At 42.2% G+C, this 19,828-nt stretch overlaps 2 protein-coding genes across 3 annotated transcripts; both read left to right on the top strand.

The window, feature by feature from the left end:
• The first annotated feature begins 1,367 nt into the window (after positions 1 to 1,367).
• On the top strand, positions 1,368 to 8,093 carry ubtd1a (ubiquitin domain containing 1a). Of its 2 annotated transcripts, XM_047604058.1 has the most exons (5): positions 1,368 to 1,679; positions 2,058 to 2,144; positions 5,782 to 6,009; positions 6,803 to 6,988; positions 7,150 to 8,093. In XM_047604058.1, exons 1-5 carry the CDS (start codon positions 1,628 to 1,630, stop codon positions 7,362 to 7,364), a joined length of 768 nt encoding a protein of 255 aa, XP_047460014.1. In that variant the 5' UTR covers positions 1,368 to 1,627; the 3' UTR covers positions 7,365 to 8,093. The 2 variants fall into 2 exon arrangements, with proteins under 2 accessions (XP_047460014.1, XP_047460015.1); XM_047604059.1 differs by lacking the exons at positions 1,368 to 1,679; positions 2,058 to 2,144 and adding an exon at positions 3,274 to 3,707.
• Positions 8,094 to 8,787: 694 nt separating this feature from the next.
• rrp12 (ribosomal RNA processing 12 homolog) lies at positions 8,788 to 19,095 on the top strand. The gene is made up of 34 exons (XM_047602911.1): positions 8,788 to 9,001; positions 9,828 to 10,057; positions 10,247 to 10,330; positions 10,438 to 10,514; positions 10,597 to 10,702; positions 10,792 to 10,908; positions 11,023 to 11,161; positions 11,525 to 11,652; positions 11,750 to 11,848; positions 11,933 to 12,024; positions 12,117 to 12,228; positions 12,334 to 12,434; positions 12,536 to 12,650; positions 12,735 to 12,877; positions 12,975 to 13,096; positions 13,188 to 13,252; positions 13,334 to 13,496; positions 13,603 to 13,757; positions 14,336 to 14,403; positions 14,505 to 14,598; positions 14,687 to 14,845; positions 14,949 to 15,029; positions 15,121 to 15,226; positions 15,311 to 15,418; positions 15,509 to 15,666; positions 15,744 to 15,835; positions 17,248 to 17,403; positions 17,497 to 17,669; positions 17,761 to 17,871; positions 17,943 to 17,989; positions 18,084 to 18,159; positions 18,238 to 18,305; positions 18,406 to 18,488; positions 18,586 to 19,095. The coding sequence occupies exons 1-34, from the start codon at positions 8,863 to 8,865 to the stop codon at positions 18,686 to 18,688; spliced, it is 3,870 nt and encodes a 1,289-aa protein (XP_047458867.1). The 5' UTR covers positions 8,788 to 8,862; the 3' UTR covers positions 18,689 to 19,095.
• The last annotated feature ends 733 nt before the right edge of the window (positions 19,096 to 19,828 follow it).

The following is a 19,828-nucleotide window of genomic DNA, read 5'->3' as shown; positions in this document are numbered from 1 at the left end:
GTTAGAGATGCACCAAGATGGAAAGTTTTCCTCCCGAGTAATATATCTGGGAGAATTTTTTTGTGGTTTGAAACACGACTACAGAACATTCAGTAAGCAACAAGCTGTACATTTAACATTTTCTGATCGTGTTTGAAGAAATGTCGGTTAAAGAACTGGTGCTTTCATTCAAAAGAGGAAGGCTAAAGAAATAAGTTGTCAGATAAAGAGATGAGGGATTAAGCGAGAGCAGATTTCATTGTGATTCTAACCTTCCTGCCACCTCTCATTGCACCCGTCAGTCTGCACGCACATGCCAGTGTTTGATCTCCCAGCAGATGTCAGTGTTTGACATGTTAGGTTTGGTCAGAAGTTGTATGTTTGGAGCATTAGGATAACTAAAATTCTGTTCTGTCATCATCAGTATTTATTCATTATAATATTTAAACCTGTATGTACACTCCTCCGATTTGGTTTTCTCTTTCTTGACATATAGGTCCCTAATGGTCCTTTGGTAGAGCAATCATTATTGTGACAAATAAGTTTGCTTCCTATGTGAACTTGTTTCTAGATAGTAACAACAGCATACACATGAACAACTTCATGTGTTTTCACACGGCACACTGAGCTGGCTTTAGACTGACGCACACCGTTTCTATTCAAATTTTCTGATGTTAAATTCCACAGAATTTGAGGCTTGGCTTTTACGAGGAATTCTCACATGTTCCACCACTCTTCTGGATTTGTGTGTAATGATGTCGTGGAATTTGTTTTAGTATTACCAGGGTGTGCCTTGCTTCTTATCAGGCGACAGGCACTAGGTGTTCTTTATATTTTAAGGCGTTTCTATTTTTATCTTTACTTCTATACAGTTGAGACGAATCAGTGGATAAGATATACAGTGTTTGCGGAATTTATGTGCCAAGATTAAATTGGGCAGGATTACCAAGTCCCAAATGAAGATACAACCTAATCCAATATAAATTTGTACTTGATGCTTGATTAAATCTATTCTATAGGTAAACACCTTGTAGAGGACAGTAGTAGTACTGCAGCACACAGATACTTTATCCTTTAAGTAAGTTAGTAATAAATTAGTTATGGAAAGCAAACTTTTCTTTGGAAATTACATTTTTGCATTGTATGGATAAAACCCACTTTTGTTTAAAGAGTACATGAAAAGACAAGTGAACCACAATTTCCGCTGTAAATTTTAGAATAAAGCGCCTATTAAGTAACGACAATTACTTGGCACAATAACATTACTTTTACTGTTAGACGAAGACAAATTTAACTTAAAATTTGCCCGCTTGTTAAATCAATGTTTAGAGTTGTTTCTCAGTTTCCGGTCTGGCTCTGACGCAAATATGTCCAAGCTGCGCATGCGTGCGGAGTGGGAAAGCTTTAATTCTGGGACTGTGCTACTGGATTGTGCGGGTGAGCTCCGTTCACGATGAACTGCAGGGAATAGCGATATCGTTTATGTGCATATAAGTATTTGTGGCCGAAGCGGCGGAGATCTGCTGAAGACTGCAGGACCGGACCTGGACTCCGTCCCTCCAGCCCTGCACAGACACACTTCTCCCAGGCTGTCGTCCTGCTGATCGATCGCGTCAGGATAACTAACTTCACTTTGAAGCAAGTTCGGATGTGGCAAGCAAACTGCAGACGGATGCACAATTTAGCAGACTGGATTTCCGGTAGGCAAAATGAATCACAACATCCTTTACTTTTTTAACTGCTATAACAACAGTAAATTGCACGCGATTTTATGAAACCCCTTGTATACATAAAGGCAGTGTTTTGAATGTGCGAATAGAAAAAGTCAGGAGCAGGAGTGGCATGTCCAGGCGCGTGTCCCCGTCAGCTGGCGGTACACGTGACGTAAACATAACAGCCAGTCTGACCTCACAGGAACAAGGAGTGCTGAGCTGTCATTTATTTCCTGATGATGCTTTTCACATAGGGCACATCATCCTTAACTGTTCGTTTTAATCACACATGCGTTTCAAGGCATTTATTTTAAAATGTGCGTTTAATTAGACCAATAAGACTTTTCTCCTTGGCCTGGAATGTAGGGACAGTGATGGGAGGCTGTGTGGGCAGGACTCGGATGGATGGACAAGGGAGTGCCCCAAGCTCGACAAGAAGCAAAAAACGTGGAGGTAAGAGGCTGGGACATTTTGTACTTCATTTAGTGAATGCATGGGGAAGCCCGTTTCTGAGAAAAATGATCATGTACGTCATGGTTAGTGTTTGCAAATAATATAGGGGTCATCTACAGAAAGTCTCTCGTTATAATGACTTTATTTATCAAGATGGCAGAAATAATTATAACTAACTTCAATATTATACTTCTCTGTAAAGTCCACCTTTAACTCTAAACCAGGAATAAGGCAGTTTCTTTATTTTTGGTTTGGCGGACTGCTGTTCCAACTGAGATGACAGATGGTTGCAGTATATGTCAATATGGCCCCTGAGTTTAAGAAGGCCTACTACTGTTCCTGCAGGCCTAGTACAGTTACACCAAATTAGAAAGTTATATTATAAATATTGTATTACGTCCGAAGGTAAGAAAAAGCTTGTGCGGTGATGCATTAAACCGTAAGCGTATCAATAAGAAGCACACATCTTCGGACCCTTCAGACTGTGTCTGCACAACACCGAGCCAGCAGTTTACATAATATTATACACGAAGCACCAGCCAGACGCCACTTAACTCACTGTCCTTACTACACTTCTCTTGCATGGAAGCCAATCCCACTGTGAAAGCTTACAGTTTCAGGTGTTAAATGTCTCAGGCGTCATGGCTTACTCGTATGTCTAATCTGTGCTGAGGACCTGATAGGGCAGATTATATAAACACGTCTCAATCCATTCCTTGTGAATGTCTGGATTGTCATCCATTATGCATTGAGCAGCAACAGCAGCAACAGCAGCAGCGGCAGCAGCAGCATGGGCCTGCACAGAGAGCTTTAATATTAGAGATTGACCTACTTGGTGCATAATTACTTTATGTTGTACTCCTGCAAAATATATCAGGTTAATAAATAAATAATTTACCTTTAAGACAGACATGACCTCTCAGCAGATGTTCATGAATTACCACACTGTTAGTTGTGGAAATGCAGCGCGTGCATGACAGATTCACATAAACAGCGATCAAGAAAGCAGTCACCTAACCACTAAAACAGTAGCTTCTCCTTCAAATAGACTGTAGGTGCGCGGCAGGGGTTTATTGTCCGTTAATAGGTTTAGCGCTTTGCCTTTGGGTGTTTCTATCCCGTCTCGAAATAGAGCTGATAGGATTAGACCTCTTGTGTAAAGAAGCTACCTTCTTGCAAGGACACCGTGCAGTCTCACCCCATGTTGAACCTTTTTCCATCAACTGATCCTACGATATTTTGGGCGTTCGGTGTGTTCGTTATTAGAAAGGATATAAGTGGAGGGAGCGTGGCCATTTTTAAGCAACTGGGGAAGTGTCACAGGGACTGAGTTCTGAATGTGCGCTGTGAACTAGATCCGGTGGTTGTTTCATCAATCGTGTGGCGTACTGCTTCAAGTTGGTTGGACCTAACAGGGACTATCCTGAGGCTCCGCGGTTCACCATTGTGGAGGTTTGATGCACACGGCGAATCTCTGAGAAAGAACAGCTATGGGAGTACCTAATTCCAGGGAATACAATTACTATCACACTCCAAATACACCGTTTAAGATTATGCTCAAAAGTAAGTATGGATTTTTATTTAAAAAAGAAGAAGAAAAAGGTTTTATGTTGGTGCAGATTTTTGTGTGTGTCATTATTTGTCTCAAAGGGTTTTGTGTTCCTGTACCTTAGTGTTGTTGGTGTTGTTACTAGGGTTTATAGTTGTTGTTGTTGTTGAATAGTAATTAGATAATTAGGTAATTTGTTTTGATGGCTCTCCTGAACATTAAAGACGAACAAAACGTTACAATTAGAATAAAAGAATTTTCCAAAATTCCCAAACTCAAAAAGTTATATGTGCTTTATATGCATAATTAAGAACAATATTACAACAGTCAGAGCAACAACCAACAGTAATTTAAAATAGTTCAAAACAGTGAATAAACTTTTTGCCCTTGATGACAGCAACTCATGCAGTTGTTCAGTGTTGTCTTCTCCATCTGCCAGAATTTTTTTTAAGCTTCAGGAACTAAAACTTGACACGTCGCCTTCCGTTCATATCATTAAACTTTCCAGATGGGCTTACAGCCGAGGACACGGATTCAAATCTGCTCTAGCTGCATAAAAAGAATGAAATTTTCTTCATGCGCTGCAGGTCGCTGTGAATGAGTACTGATTTGATCAAACCACAAAACCTTAGCGGAAAGGCAGCGGTGCTACGTAACAGCGCGCCCAACTGGTTTGGCCACCAATCCCTCAACACTTGCTCGATTGCTTAGACTCAGGTTTGATAATAGTTTTTATTACATGCCATCACAACAGGTCTGTGCAGGTCAGAAATGATCTCCGTATATCTCTCTGTGACTATCAGACAGGTTGCTCATTAGGATGTGTTTTGCCGGCACGTTAATCCAGCCTCGCTGTCTGGAAACATCTTTTTGCTATTAAAACTGTGCCTTTCATTACTAATGAATCAAATGTAGTGTAAATCTAAATGATGTAGTTCTGAATGAACTTGGGTCATTATTGTGTCCTTTACTATACGTGAAATACAAGACCATCTATATTTTTTTGAATATTCTGAGTGTTTGTGTGCTGTTCAGTGTATAAAACATAAAATATAAGTCAAATGACTGATAAAAGATAGAACTTAAGCATAACAACATGTGTATATGTTATATAATATTACAATATTAATGACAGATAATCCTGAGCAATAGGAGAAAAAATTCTAGTCTGTATAATCAAAGAGTTTTTTATTAAATTGTGATGTAGTATTTTTTTTGTTTAATATATATATATATATTTTCTAGTATACATTAGTATATATTTCGATATATACGATGGACATAGTTATAGATAAACCTCTGTGTGTGTGTATCTAGATGAGAAGATAAGTCTTTTCTGGCCTGGTGCCACAACATCCACGTCTATAAATTTGGAAATTATTGCGTTAACTGGGTAATTGTTATTTAACATTTTAAAATGAATTAACTCAGCGAACCTAAAACAGAACCAGCAGTTTTAATGTTTATAATTGCTCTACAGTTTGACAGTAATTAACGTGTGGTGGGTTGTTTTTCTGCGAGAGGCTGGCGTGTTTTTGTCTGCCATTCACTGACCAATGAGTACTCATCCCTCCACCCAGAGCCTCCACGGCACAGGGATGCACAAATCCCGTTATGTGGAACCTGATTACTGCCTATAATCCAGTGGCGTGTGCTTATGTGTCTCCATGCGCACGTACGTGTTACTAGCCAGTGCAGTAATCCTCAGCACTATAAATAATCACTTTGATTTTCCTCTGCCTCTGCAAACCAAGTTGACTTTCTTGGTATACCGGTAGAGCGGATTCGTGGAAACACCTGCAGTAGGCGAACAAAATGGTGCCGTCGGATTTCTGACAGAAAGCTGTTGGAGCTTTTGTCGGCCGATGTAGAAAGTGGTGAATATCACAGATAGGGACAGGGATTGTCCATATAGAGAGATATTAGCAAGTTGTGCTAATAATGTACATTTTTTTTAGGAGTTTTCCTCAAGTTTTAATATATATTTTTTGGGATATGGCTGTTCTGGCCATAATATATGTTCTGTGATTTTTCTCTAATGTACATTCATTGAGGCAGACTATTTATTATTATTATTACTATTTTCAGGACGCAATGAGCCTCTCAAGAAGGAGCGCCCAAAATGGAAGAGCGAATACCCGATGACGGAGGGCCAGCTGAGGAGTAAGCGGGATGAGTTTTGGGACACGGCTCCAGCCTTTGATGGACGTAAAGAGATCTGGGACGCGCTCAGAGCAGCAGCCCTGGCCGCAGAGTGCAATGACCTGGAGCTAGCACAGGCTATAGTGGATGGTGCCTGCATCACTCTGCCACATGGTAAACAGCCACACGCACACACACGCACAATCCCTTTTTATACATGGAAACATCATCCAGCTATAAATTATAAGCTGTAAATGCTCTGGACTTTAGAGCGCACATGTCATAATTCCAAAAATGTCAATGAATGGTTTTCAGAATCACATGCATCAATTGTTCAGAGCTTACTGCTCTGATAGTTACATAATAGTTGCAGTGCTGCGTGACCACTGCGGATGGTTGGCTGCACATAGAGCTATGGCACAGTTAGGTGGAAAAATGCTGTTACTGCGTATTCATTCATACCTGCAGATGTTTTGTGTTTTCTTTTTCTTTTAACTGCCCTAGTAGTTGAATGATACTTCCTTTATTAAGAGTGGTACATGTCAGGGTTAAAATCTTCATAAAATCTAACTCAGTGTTTATTTTGTCATCTTGCATTATTTGTCACCAATCTGCCACCATGCACTGAGAGTTTGTCCGTTCCTAAAACTGATTTAAAAATACTGATGACTCATCCTGCACAACAGGATGTGTCATAAAGTTGCATCCAGTGAGATGCACTGCTCCAAATCATGCCACGGACTCGTATGGACGGTGTCTGCTGAGGCCATGGAAGCTGACAAATCAGAGCCCGCTTCAATTTTCAAAAATGGAGCTTGTTTTCTTATCTCCGTTTTACACAGAGCACTTAAATATTCAGGCGCAAATAGCACTTTGCCAGCTTTTTCATGGGGAATTTAAAGTCAGCTGCTGTTGTTGAGATGAAATAAAGAAAACTGGTTGCTCACGTGCTGCGTCTCCTCTGCAGGTTCCCTCACCGAGAGTTACGACGAGCTGGGCAACCGCTACCAGCTCCCCGCGTACACTTTAGCCCCACCTGTCAACCTCATCACTGAAACATCCAGTGACAGCAAAATTTCTGAATCCGCACCAAAGCAAGCTCAGCCACCGCCATGCAGACAAGAGTTCCAGCTGCGGGTGCGGTTATCATCAGGTAACAGCATAATGCATAATAATGGAACAAGCCTTGGAAACGTTAAGACACGCGTGTTATGTAATCTGTTCTTATCTAGGCTAGGGTCTGATTAATAATGCATAGCTGTTCAGTGTCTTGTTCGGAAATCTGTGCCAACTCTGTTGATGCGGTGTTCTCAGGGAAGGATGTGCGTCTGACGGCCAGCATGGCGGACTCCATCGCCGAGCTGAAGAAACAACTGGAAGAGCAGGAGGAAATTGAGGTGACGCGCCAGAGGTGGTTCTTTTCCGGCAAGCTGCTGACTGACAAGACTCGTCTGCAAGACACCAAGATCCAGAAGGACTTTGTCGTCCAAGTGATTGTCAATACGAACCCCACAGTCATAACCAACTGACGGGTGAGACAGTGAAGAAAAGACAAAGGACGTGCCAGAGAGGGCTGCAGGAACAAGAGTAGAGAAGTAGAGAAATCCTTTTTGCAGTTGGTACTGCAGTGGAATTTTGTGTACATTTTTATATATAAGAAATTATTGCTTTTATATTGCTCCTTTTTCTATTTGTTCCTTTTTTTCCAAATGAAGTAAGAATACAGAAAAGCACTGAAAACACTTTAGATTAAAAGTAGAGCCCTAAGATACATATTCCACTGTCTCTGTGTTCCACTGTCTGTCTGTCTGTCTGTGAAGACATCACCTCACAGCTCTATTGTTTACATTGGTCCGTCTCCTCGTCATGTTTGTTTGTACTTTTGCTTGTTAATAAATGAAATCCATATTTCCTTTCTCCTCCCTTCCTTTCTTTCTTTCTGTCTTTCCTTCTTTGAAAACTGTTTGAGTAGTAGAAACCAAAATGTAAATATCACGCTCAATATGTGTTATTTGGACAAAGGAACCTGTGTGCACACTGTGTGTTTTCATCTCACTGCTGTATATTCACATAAAAAAAAGAACATAATGAAGGCACCTTTCTAAAAGGTAACAAGGGATAATCTTTTTTGTTTTTTTTTATTTATTTATGTTGTTTTTATTTTTTTCATCGCTCCAAACAAGACACTGTAGTTTTATGTACATTATGATGCTCACTGTACTTGAACAACTTATAAATAAATATTCTTAATTTAAAAATCTGTCTCCCCTTTGGTTGCAACACATCAGAACGCACCATAAAGTTGCCGACATTATTCTGTTATTTAATTCAGGTCAAATAAATGCTACTGAGAGAGAATAGAGGATAGGTGCTCACTGTCCACAGCCAGCCCAGACGTACAGCAGCATACTGTAAAATTGTTCAGGGTCACCTGAGTTGACCATTTTGAGTTGGAAATTTTAAACTTAAAATAGCTCTTTGAAACCCTTTCTGAAACTCTGGGAACCACAAGTTGGACTGCATCTTGAGAGCACATTTTCTTGAGTAATATGGTAAAATGTGTATTCTGGATTTTACAGGAAGTCAGAGAAGAAAAGCCATCAATGCTACTGCAAAAAAACCCAAAAAACTTTTCGTCAGCCTGCTTGGGATTCATTGGTTGTTGATAATAACATTAATGTATTAATTACATTATTTTCACCACAGTCCCAGTTCTTGGTGAAATACTGTCTTTAAGGGGAGCAGTGGAGTAGTGGTTATCCTCCTCCAGGAACATAATTTCCCCTCGGGGATCAATACAGTATCAATTTATTATTATTATTATTATTTCCACAGAATCACAACTGTGATTCAGGTAACTGGGCGCTTCTTGTGTTGGTGGTGTACAGCGCCATCTACCGGAGACACGTACAACACCCCCGTCTCGGACACGTGAGAGACACTCATTACGTCATTTAGTAAGCGACGGAGTCACCTGGCGCTCCACTGACGCTTTGGGCTAACTGTTGACTGTTTTCGTGCCTGAAAATGGTCAAATCGGGGAAACTTCGGTCTGGGACGGGCTCGAAACTCAAACGGTGGAAGAAAGGACACAGCAGCGACTCAAACCCGCAGACGAGTCGCTTTCGACAGGCTGCTAAAAGCCGCTTTTTCAGCCGACCCACCGGTAAGCTTCGCATTACACGTGGGTCTCTGGCTAACGCTAACACCAGCTAGCGGCACCTCGTCCAAACTAACTTTCTATGGTGCATTTTCATTTGATAGTCATCCATCAGTGTGCCAGTAGAAAATGTGAGCTTCAGTCGATTCTGTCTTTACCTTTACCTAACATGTCAGTCAAGTTTTTGTTTGGAGAAACAGCTCAGGTGTGTTTGTATTTGCTTTAACCGTGACCAGATAGCTGCCCATGATTGCAAGTGCTGAGGAATCATGAAGCTAGGCGAAGTGTTGTAAATACACGGCCGCACGTGTAGTTGTCTGTGCACTTAACATCAGATTTTAAATTACATGGAACAGCACTGTCATCAAATCCAGCTTCACTCTTTTCCTTGTGGTCATTAGCAAGTTGAACACATGTTTACTTGAATGTGTGTATGTGATGGATGGATCACTAATGTGGAAGTGGACGACTTAAAAATGTAATTGTTGTTCAAAAAGCCTGCAAGAAAAAATGACCCACTGATCGCCTTCAGAATCAGAAAATTCTTTTAATTCAATTCAATTCAATTTTACTTATATAGCATCAATAACAATATCAATTGGATCAAGATGCTTTACAAAAACTGTCCTGAAACCTCCAGAGCAAGCCTGAAGGCCAGGCAATTATGCTTCTCAGTTTATATCCAAACTTAATGCAAGTCAGGATTATTTAGTCTGGAAAATGTTTAGAATCCACCAAGTTAGAAAATCCTTTCATACCCTATGATACATTTCTATTAACTTACTGTGAAGTCAGCTTGTGGTGAAGTCACATGTCTTCTTTCTCTCCACAGAAAAGAGTGATCTCACAGTTGACGCTCTCAAGCTTCACAATGAGCTGCAGGTCGGTCCGCTGGAGGTCGGTGAACGCGGCCGCAAAGATGTGCGCATGGAAGATGATCCGGATGAGATGTTATCGGAGAGGACCTCCGGCACCTTCCTCAGCGGCCTGTCGGACTGCTCCAACCTCACCTTCAGGAAGGTGCAGCGCTTCTGGGAGTCCAATTCAGCTGCTCACAAAGAGGTAGGTATTACGCTGAATGGACAGTATTAACTTTTAAAACTGTTCATCGATGATGTTATTGTTGCTTATCCTTAGGGGGGGGGTGATGCAGCTTAACCCTTAAGCTGTCGTTGGGCAGCTGTATAATTGCAAATCTTAGGCACAGAGTTCCCCTGTTGCTATAACAGTGTCATGTGATGTCCCTCACAGATCTGTGCAGTGTTGGCAGCTGTTACTGAAGTCATCCGAGGTCAAGGAGGGAAGGAGACGGAAACAGAGTACTTCGCTGCTTTGGTGAGTACTTCCTTTAATATTTACACATTTGCAGAAAAAATGTGTTATTGAATCATTTTAATCAAAGCTTTGGGTCTGATAATGAAGCTTGTCTGTGTTTGTTATAGATGACCACCCTGGAAGTTGTGGACACAGCAGAGTCTCAGGCTGCAGTGGCGTACCTGCTCAATTTAGTCATGAAACGGTAAACCTCTATTTTATTGTCACGTGTGCAATAAACTTCCTGATCCAAAACATGTCAAAAGCTAACTGACTGTATTCCCTAGGGTTCCTGCTCCAGTGCTTATGTCTAAGTTCTCAGACACCACCAAGGCTCTTTTGGATGTCATGTCGAAACAGGCCACGTCTGACACGGCCTCTGCGCTTAGATGGGTGGGTAGATTCTTCCCTGCGTCCCATGTTTGTCTTTATGATATCCATCTTTGAAAGCTGTTGCCAACATTTGTACCCTGCATCTGTAGATCCTGTCATGCCTGGCCACTTTGTTGAGGAAGCAGGACGGATCTGTGTGGACTTACCCGTCCACTCTCCAGGCTTACCACGGCCTGCTCAGCTTCACGGTGCACAGCAAGCCAAAGGTGGGTCCGGCTAAGAACTCCCCACACACAACCACGTTCAACATTCAGTGAGATGCTAAATGCTTTTGTGCCATTTCTCCTTTTCCTCATATTTTATTTCTTTTAACCACTCAGGTTCGCAAAGCAGCACAGCAAGGTGTTTGCTCCGTACTAAGAGGTAGTGACTTCCTGTTTAAAGACAACGCACCGACCCATCACCCTGCTGCAGTCAGCACAGCCAAGTTCTGCATAAAAGAAATGGAGCAGGCAGGAGGTAAAGCTTCATAGTTATTGGTGTATACAAGTCTTATTTGCTCAAATAATGTTCTGTGCTATTTTGAGGTAGTTTTGCCTTTTTTTTTTCTTTGAAAATCCATTACTGCTCTCTGTGGGAGCTTGTTAAGCTTTTTCATCTTCTGGAAGAAAGAACAGTCTTTTTGTTTGTATAACAGCCGTTAAGTATCATGCAAATGCAGTCATTTTTGTGCTCACCTCTCTCAACACTGCATGAAATCACCTTCTTAACATTGCACATTTGATGAAATCCGACCTCATGTTCTGTCTTGTGACCTTTTTAAAAGATTGCTTTTCTTAGCCATATGGATACCTTGCTGAAGTCTTGTTTTATTCCCTTCAGGCAGCAAAGAGGACACCACCACTCTCCACGTTCTCGGCCTTCTGAAGGAGTTGATGGGAACGTTTCCTCTGGGAGCTGTCAAGTCCTGTTGCGAGACTCTGCTGCGAGTGATGACACTCAGCCATGTGGTGAGGACACAAAAATACCAATGAGTGCAAGCAGATGAGCTTTTCTTTCATCTCAAATGTAGTTTTCTAACACGTGCGCTCTGTTTTCTGGCTGCAGCTGGTGACGGCCAGTGCCATGCAGGCTTTTCACAGGCTGTTCAGCGGGAAACCAAACGCTTCCACCCTCTCACCGGAGCTCAACGCACAGATCATCACGGTCAGAGAATACGAACGAATCAAATGTGCTTCACTCAGGATGCCAAACTCGATGGAAAATCTAACTCTTGTTTGTCATCCCCAGGCTCTGTACGATTACGTGCCCAGTGAGAACGACCTGCAGCCTCTGCTGGCCTGGCTGGCCGTCATGGAGAAAGCTCACGTTCACTTGGCGAGGTAATAAAATGTTCTCGCTTTTAGTTGTGTTTTTATTCCAGTCAGATTCATCAGCAGGTTGTAGATCTCACAGCCTCTCTTTCTTTGTCTAGTTTGCAGAGTTCTCTGAGTTTGGGACACCTCCCTCGCCTCTTCTCTGCCACCATGTCCTGCCTGTTGTCACCTCACACACAGGTGGTTTCTGCAGCCACCAGCACACTGAAGGTAAACTGCATCCAAGTCGTTTAAGATGCTCTGGTGTGTCAGAAGTTTTGAGGCATAACCTACGTACCTAGCGCACCTAATCAATGAGTTATTTCTCTCTTTCAGACTCTGTTGACTGAATGTGTTGGCCCTCACATGGAGCAAATGGGCATGATCACTGCCACCGCTTCTACAGGAAACCCCTCTTATGTCTGCAAAATGTTTCGGTACGGCGTCTTAACTGTTTGCCAAACTTGTGTCTGTGTTTTGTTTGTGGATACGTGCAAACGCCCACCCCGATAACCCTGTTTGCTCGCATGTGTTCTAGCATCGTGGAGGAAGGTCTGTCCTACCGCTTCCATGCCTCTTGGCCGTTTGTGCTGCAGATCTTGGGTTGCTTCTATCGAGTTGCAGGGAAACAAGCTCACCCCGTCATGACCAAGGTATAGTCCTAAAGCTTTATGGATCACGGTGCCAGCAAAGAAAGCTGAAAGTTTGCTTGAGGGATTGTGTTTTGTCCTTGGCAGTCTTTGCAGTCTCTGGCAGACCTGCGCGCCACTCCTCAGTTCCCCTTCAGTGGTGAGCTGGACTTGGCGGTAGGAGGAGCTGTGGAGAGCATGGGGCCCGAGGTTGTTCTGGGAGCCGTGCCACTCAACATCACTGGATATGAGTAAGATACAAGGACACACAGACACTGTGGAGCGGCTTTCTTCTCGTTTTTGTGCTTTAACTGACTGGTTGTTGTTTTTTTTTTTTCTTTCTATCAGCGATGACTTGGAGTTTCCACGCAGCTGGCTGGTCCCAGTCATAAGGGATCACGTGAAAAACACTAACCTAGGTTTCTTTGCGTCCTATTTCCTCCCTCTGGCCTCCACACTCAAGCAGAGAGGTAAAAACTAGTGTGAAAAGCAGACTAAAAGGAGGAGTTATGTTTTCTCTGTACTAATTTGATGGCTAAATTGATAAATCCGTTGTTGCAGCTGAAGAGTTGGAGCAAGCAGGGCAGAAACTGGAAGCCAAAGTCTACCAAACCTTACAGCTTCAGGTAGCGTAAAAGTCTTAACTCATCACCTTGTCTAGTCTAGTACTGTACACAACAGTATTTAATACATGTGTTCCTTTTCAGATCTGGACCATGCTTCCTGGCTTCTGTACCTGTCCCGTGGACCTGCTAGTCTCTTTCAAAGTCATCGCCCGCACGCTCGGCACGGCCATCAATGAGCGTCCAGACCTGAGGCTCACTGTGTGCCAGGCGCTTCGCACCATCATCAACAAGAGCTGCTCCACAGGTAGCACCGCACACGTCTTCACAGAGAGAGAAGGCACACAGAACTACTGCCTTCGCTACTTGAATCGGGTTATTCTAAAACCTTTCTGTCTGCTTTTTGTCTACAGAAGCCGAAAAGGCTGAAGTGGGCCGCTTCGCTAAGAACTTCCTGCCCATCCTTTTCAATGTGTACAGCCAGCAGCCTGCAGCTGGAGAGTCTGGAACATACAGGATGGCCGTGCTGGACACCATCAAAGTCTATTTATCAGTCACTGACATGAAGGTGAGTTACGTTTTATCACTTTGTGCTGCAGTGTTCTGGTACGGGGGGCTGTCATATTTTAACATAATTTAACTGACAGCTTTTCACTTGCATCTCGAGTGACAACTTGTGATGAGATCTCAGATCAGTTCTCTATACGGTGAAACAAATACTATAATAAATCATGATGGTTGAAGTAGAACATCGTTCAAATAGCTGCTGATTAAAAACAGTTGTTTCTACCGTTGTTGTTGCACAACCATGAAGGCTAAACACGGCTAAATGGAAAATCACACCAATGCTGTTTTTATTGGAGAATAAGTTCTGGTTTTGTTTGTTAGCAGCCAAATGTGGATGTCGGTGCACATTGGGTGCGTTTATGCTCGTATCCGCAGCTTCTGGCTTGTGATCATCTCAGAATTGCATTTTAATGTTGGGCCTAGTCTTCTCTACATCTCAAATTAAACACTAGCTCGTGCCCTCCTTCAGTTATTTATTTATTTATTTTGTTGGCTCTCTGTGTATGATTTTATAGGCCAGTTTAGTTTTTCTATGTGCTATTGTTCCGGTGTATCACTGATCAAAACAATCATCCTCAGATGATCTGCACGTTCCTGCAAAAAGCCATGGACAGACTGACCAGCCCAGAGTCCAACGAGTTCACACGGTAGGACATGAAAGTGGACATATTCATCTACAAATACCAGCATGCTTACCCTTTTGTCTATTTGCTAAAATTATTTTCTTCTGGCTTTCTATACATACCAGGCTGTCAGTGATGGACCTTGTGGTTGCCATGGCTCCCTTTGTAGATGAGTCCACAATGACTAAGACCTTTGAGCTGATTAGACCATATTTGGAGGTAAGGACGTACACAGTGAGTTTAACGGCATGCTTGGATTTCAATATTTCTTCGTTGGCTTAGTGTCTGCTGGTTTGTTTGCTTTCAGACCAAAGAGCCAGGCATGCAGAAGAAGGCATACCGTGTGCTGGAGGAGATGTGTGGAGCGGACAGAGAGGAGTGCAGATCGTTTGTCGTGTCTAATCTGGAAACGCTCAAAGCCGTCTTGCTGGAGACGCTGAAGAACGCCTCCTCACCAGCAAAGAGGGTGAGGCGGCCGCGTAGAGGGACACCACCTACGTAACACGTTGGATGAATGTACGTGTTGTTTTACTGAGCTGTCTGATCGTATCTCTCCTGCTATTTTTCAGCCGAGACTGAAGTGTCTGATCCACATCGTGAAAAGGTTAAATGAAGAACACAAAGACTTTATCACCACGCTGCTGCCAGAGGTACAGACACGAATAAATAAATAAATAAATAAATGCTGGCACACAAACAAAGACAGCCTGATGATGTTTATGAGAATGTTTTCTCTCTCAGGTGATTATATGCACCAAGGAGGTGTCAGTCGGAGCGCGAAAAAGCGCTTACAACCTGCTTGTTGAAATAGGAAATGCTTTTGTTCGCTTCTGTGGTAACACAAAAGGTAAGCACGTCTTACTTTTATGTACGTATGTGTGTAGACAAACGGACTATTACTAACTGAGCATGTTTTTTTTTAATCATCCAGATGCCATCGGGCAGTATTTGGTGTTGGTGTATGCAGGACTCTTGGGCTCTGTCACCATGATCACCTGCACAGTGCTGGCACTGACACGTCTAGTGTTTGAGTATAAAGGTTAGTCTAACTATCAGCAGGTTCCTGGTGGTCGTTGTTAAACTTAAACATTTGAGGACTTAATTCAATCTTCTGTCTTTTCTTTCTCAGACTCCATTGAGGTGCAATCCATGGAGCAGCTGCTGCACAACGTTTGTCTGCTGCTGTCGTGTCGTACCAGAGAAGTAGTCAAAGCCGCCTTAGGCTTCATCAAGGTCATCCTCTTCATCATGGACGCCAAGACGCTGGCCTCACACGCCACTGTCATGGTATGCACTGTGCATCCTGGGTTTGTTATTATAGAGATGTGTGCCTCACACTTAATAAATGTTACTCTTTGTTTTAGATGGAGGGCATTGGAAACATCAAGGACGACGTGAGGAGGCACTTCAGAACCAAACTGAAGAACATCTTCACTAAATTTATCAGAAAGTTTGGGTAAGTTTTCTTACTTTGTTGTAAAATCTTGTTTTATTTTTCTCTAAAAAAGGAGGAATAAGAAGAAGTATATTACTCTTTCTCAACTTGATATTTATTCCGTCACAAGTGGCAAATTGTTGTATGAAAATAAACAAGAAGCTGCCACTGAAGTCGGCTTTTAGGATTTCATTTAGAAGCAGATGCTCAGTGAAAACCAATTCCAATTACAATCAATTTAGAAGCCCAAACCAAATGGAAACGCTCCATATAAACACCTCAGTCAGAATAAATGGGTCCAAACCGAACGAATTTTCATTCAGTTTCACAGGGGTAAAATAATTCTTTTCCCAAATCGATCTTAAGTCATGTAAACCGTTGTAAACTGTGCTTGCTCTGTCTTGACGTAACTGTGCAGTGATGTTGCCTCAACTGGTCTGCGGCTCCACAGAGTTTGTTTTAATAACAACTCTGAAAGAAATAGACATAATTCCATACTTATACAGCAGAAAATACAAATATTGAACTGTTTAAAATCAATTAGTTTTTTTAATAATAAAACTGTAAAAACTACTAGACGAGAGACCTCCATCTTTGATCAGTCACATGATGATTTCATCGATCTGTAATACGGCCGTTCCGATTAAAACATAAGATCAGAATAGATGTTGACCTGAAACCTTCAATCAGAATGTGAAAAAAGTCTCCATGTAAACCTGGCTACTGATGGAGTAAAAAAAATAAAAAATTAACGGAAGTTGTGGAGTCATAGATGGCTTCAGATTTAATCTTACATTTAAATTTGTTTCAGTGACTCCCATCTGACTCCTGACCGTGTACAGGCCGAGATCGTTTTAATTAGATCTGTATCTGCTTTTGAAGCTCTAATGGAAGTGGTCCAAGTCAGAAGGATTAAAAACTGGTTTCTGTGGAGTTTGTGCACCAAATAAATGGAACCTGAACAGCATATCTGTCATAGTATTCATGAATCTGAACAGATCTAGTTGATCTATGTGCTCATACTTGGTCGTCAGATATGCATCAGATTTATTTTCTTTGTTTAAATATGTTTAGTTAATAAAGATGAAAGAAGCTGTCAAGAGAGATTATTAGGATATTTTGTCATCATTGATGTTGCCATCTTAATCAAATGTTAACCTTAATGAAGGAGTGACGCCAGGTGTTTGTTGAGAGGAAACCCACGACCCCTACTGTGTACCAATAGGGCTGAAAATAGAATAGATGGGCCCAGTTTTTCTTTGCTCTGTCTGATGTGGTTTTAAACTGCACTTTCACCATAATTGGTCATTTTTGTGTGTGTCTTTGAGTATATATTCATATTAGATGTTTCCTCTAGTAGATTTAAAAACAGCTTTGCTTCAGTGTCATGCACTGTTTTAATTTTCTGACTGACTTTCTTCTTCTTTTTCCAGTTTTGAGCTGGTGAAGTCCATGCTGCCTGCAGAACACCACAAGGTGCTGGCCAACATCCGCAAGGCCGAGGCTCGCACCAAGAGGCGGAAACAGGCCGCGGAGGAGCACGACGAGTCCGAGAGCGAAGAGGAGGCACCTAAACAGAAAAGCCAAAGGTAGAGCAGTGTTACCAGCACAAAGCCCTAACTTCCCTCATTCACGTACTCATATCCTCCTTTAAAAAAAAAACTGTCTGTCCTCTGTTAAAGCATTGAGGACATCCTTGCTGAGTCAGACAGCGATTTGTCAGAGGATGAAGGGAAGCCTCGTAACGCTCAGAAGAAAGCAGGCAAACAGCAGAAGGGACGTGCGTGGCTGAAAGAGGGAGAGGACGATGACCCACTTAACTTCCTGGATTCCAAAGTTTCACAGAGAGTGCTGGGTAACGCAGCTTTGTTACTTTCTTATCAGCGCATTCAACTTCCAGTTTGATTTGCTTCTGTGGCGTTAACGTGGTCTTTGTTGATCCTCAGCCACCAACCCGGAGCTGAAGAAGAGCGCCAAGGTAGATCACGGCTTCAAAGTGACCTCGGATGGACGACTGATCATAAGAGAAGACGAGGAGGAGGAGGATGAAGACAAAGGTAAGAGGAAGCAGTGTTCATTTATTTATGACGGAACAGACTGTGAAAATAAACCTTTGTTGTTCTCGCAGATGGAGGAGAGATGAAAGATATCTTAGAAGAGGCTGGAGTCAAAAGTGTAAGTACTTATTATTCACAGTATGAATCAGATGTTTTAGAGACATGTCATTGCTCGGTGGTTTTTACTCCCTGTCCTTTCAAAACATCCTTAGAAAAAGTCACAGAAGAGGAGGTTTAAAGACGACAATGATGACGATATGGACGTTGAACCCCAGCTGAAATATAAAGGTAACTTTGATTAGATGCACTTTATTAGCTCACAGTTTGACCAATGTATCATGCTAAAAAAATGTTTTTCTTCTTTAGCTGGTGGCTCAGGCATCCACAGACCTCTGGAAGGTCACCAAGACGCAGGAGCTGATTACAAGTCAAAGGTGAGTCTGACAGCGCTCGACAGAAACTTTGGAGGAAGTAAGTGTGGTGTGATATTTGGAAACTGTCATTCAGAGTGTGCTTTTATCTTTGGTCTCCCAGAAAGGAAAAGGAGACGTGAAGAAGAAAGGAAAGCTCGATCCTTACGCCTACATCCCTCTGAAGAAGTCCCAGCTGAATCGCAGGTAAGAGCAGCCGACGTCGTTCTGTAAAACTGAGATGAAAGAAGTTAAAAAAAAAAAGATGTCTCATGCCAAAACACCTCTCACCCTGTGCACTCAGGAAACGTGCCAAACTCCAGGGCCAGTTCAAGGGCATGGTGAAGGGAGCCCAGAAGGGGGCGCTGTCGGGAAAGAAAATGCAGAAGAGAAAGCGAAAAGCCTGAAAAACAGAGCTTTACATTATGCGGTGGACTCTAAATGTGTGTGTGCGCGTTCATTAACACGCTAAAATGACAACATACACCTCGGATGTTTGTGTGTGTCAGTGTGTGTTTCTGAGAGACTCTACCAAGGTGAAACCAGTTTGTTTTGAAACTGTGACGCTCCCAAAATGCTCTACTCAACATCAGCTTTCATGACCGTAAGTAATATGCTGGCCTCGCATCAGATCTCTCCCTTAATAAATATATTTATGTGTGAAATATATGGACAGAAAACTGAGGGGAAGAGTCATGTGTGCCTCTTGTTGCATCACTTGAGGGCGCTGCAGACCTGAATTATTAATGGTGACTAAGCGCAGACATAAATGCTTTTCAGACCGGAATACATCATTAAAGCTGAAATATAAAAAGTCTTATTTTCCTCTTTCCCTCTCGTTAACCCCTCTGTGCCGATGTTTGCCACATTTCCGTCTTGCAGCGCAGCTTCGCCGCATGAAGAGAAAAGCTGTAGGCAGTTGTTTTGCTGCAGGACCTAACATACCATTACTCTCATGTGATTCATTTACCCAGATGGGTAACAGCACAGTGAGTCATGTAGTGACGGACCGACTTCCTAAATGCAGCTTTTTTTGTGTGTGTTTGTGTGTCTCTGAGTTCAGGCTTGAGTCAGGACATTCTCAGACCAGGCAACGTCAGCACTGGCGTTACGTTATAAATTTACAGTTTGCTGACACGCAATATCCCCTAATGAAAAAAATAGACTCTTAGAGATTTAGCCTGAATCCTCTATGAAGACTTGCAGGGCTACCGTACCATTTTCTTAAGTGGCAAACAATGACAAACACATTTATCAGAGTGGAGTAATGTTTTCCAGAAATATGGCTTTGAATAGCACGAGAAGCAAATTTAAGAATTTAATGCAGAATTTAAGTTTAACATTGCAGGTTATTTATATAAATGTCATGGGTAGGTTATTAGTGTCCTCAGTGAAGTAAACGTTTAATTAGCTGAATTAAAGAACATTCCTTAAAGAGGAACAGATTACATCACCTGCAGTATTCAATTAACTAATAAGAATGTCATAAGGTCTGTGTTGCATTGTATGATTTACAATACTAAAAATGCCCATTGAAATATAAAAAG

The sequence above is a fragment of the Mugil cephalus genome, chromosome 13, assembly GCF_022458985.1.
Source record: "Mugil cephalus isolate CIBA_MC_2020 chromosome 13, CIBA_Mcephalus_1.1, whole genome shotgun sequence".
Taxonomy (NCBI): Eukaryota; Metazoa; Chordata; class Actinopteri; order Mugiliformes; family Mugilidae; genus Mugil; species Mugil cephalus.
This window is presented reverse-complemented; position numbering and strand designations above follow the sequence as displayed.

Coding starts and splice junctions, on each gene's coding strand:
- ubtd1a (XM_047604058.1), top strand. CDS start 1,628: ATGTGGCAAGCAAACTGCAGACGGATGCACAATTTAGCAGACTGGATT. Junction 1,680..2,057: donor TTTAGCAGACTGGATTTCCG/GTAGGCAAAATG, acceptor CCTGGAATGTAG/GGACAGTGATGGGAGGCTGT. Junction 6,010..6,802: donor CTGCATCACTCTGCCACATG/GTAAACAGCCAC, acceptor TCTCCTCTGCAG/GTTCCCTCACCGAGAGTTAC.
- rrp12 (XM_047602911.1), top strand. CDS start 8,863: ATGGTCAAATCGGGGAAACTTCGGTCTGGGACGGGCTCGAAACTCAAA. Junction 10,703..10,791: donor CGGCCTCTGCGCTTAGATGG/GTGGGTAGATTC, acceptor CTGCATCTGTAG/ATCCTGTCATGCCTGGCCAC. Junction 13,253..13,333: donor ACCAAACCTTACAGCTTCAG/GTAGCGTAAAAG, acceptor GTTCCTTTTCAG/ATCTGGACCATGCTTCCTGG.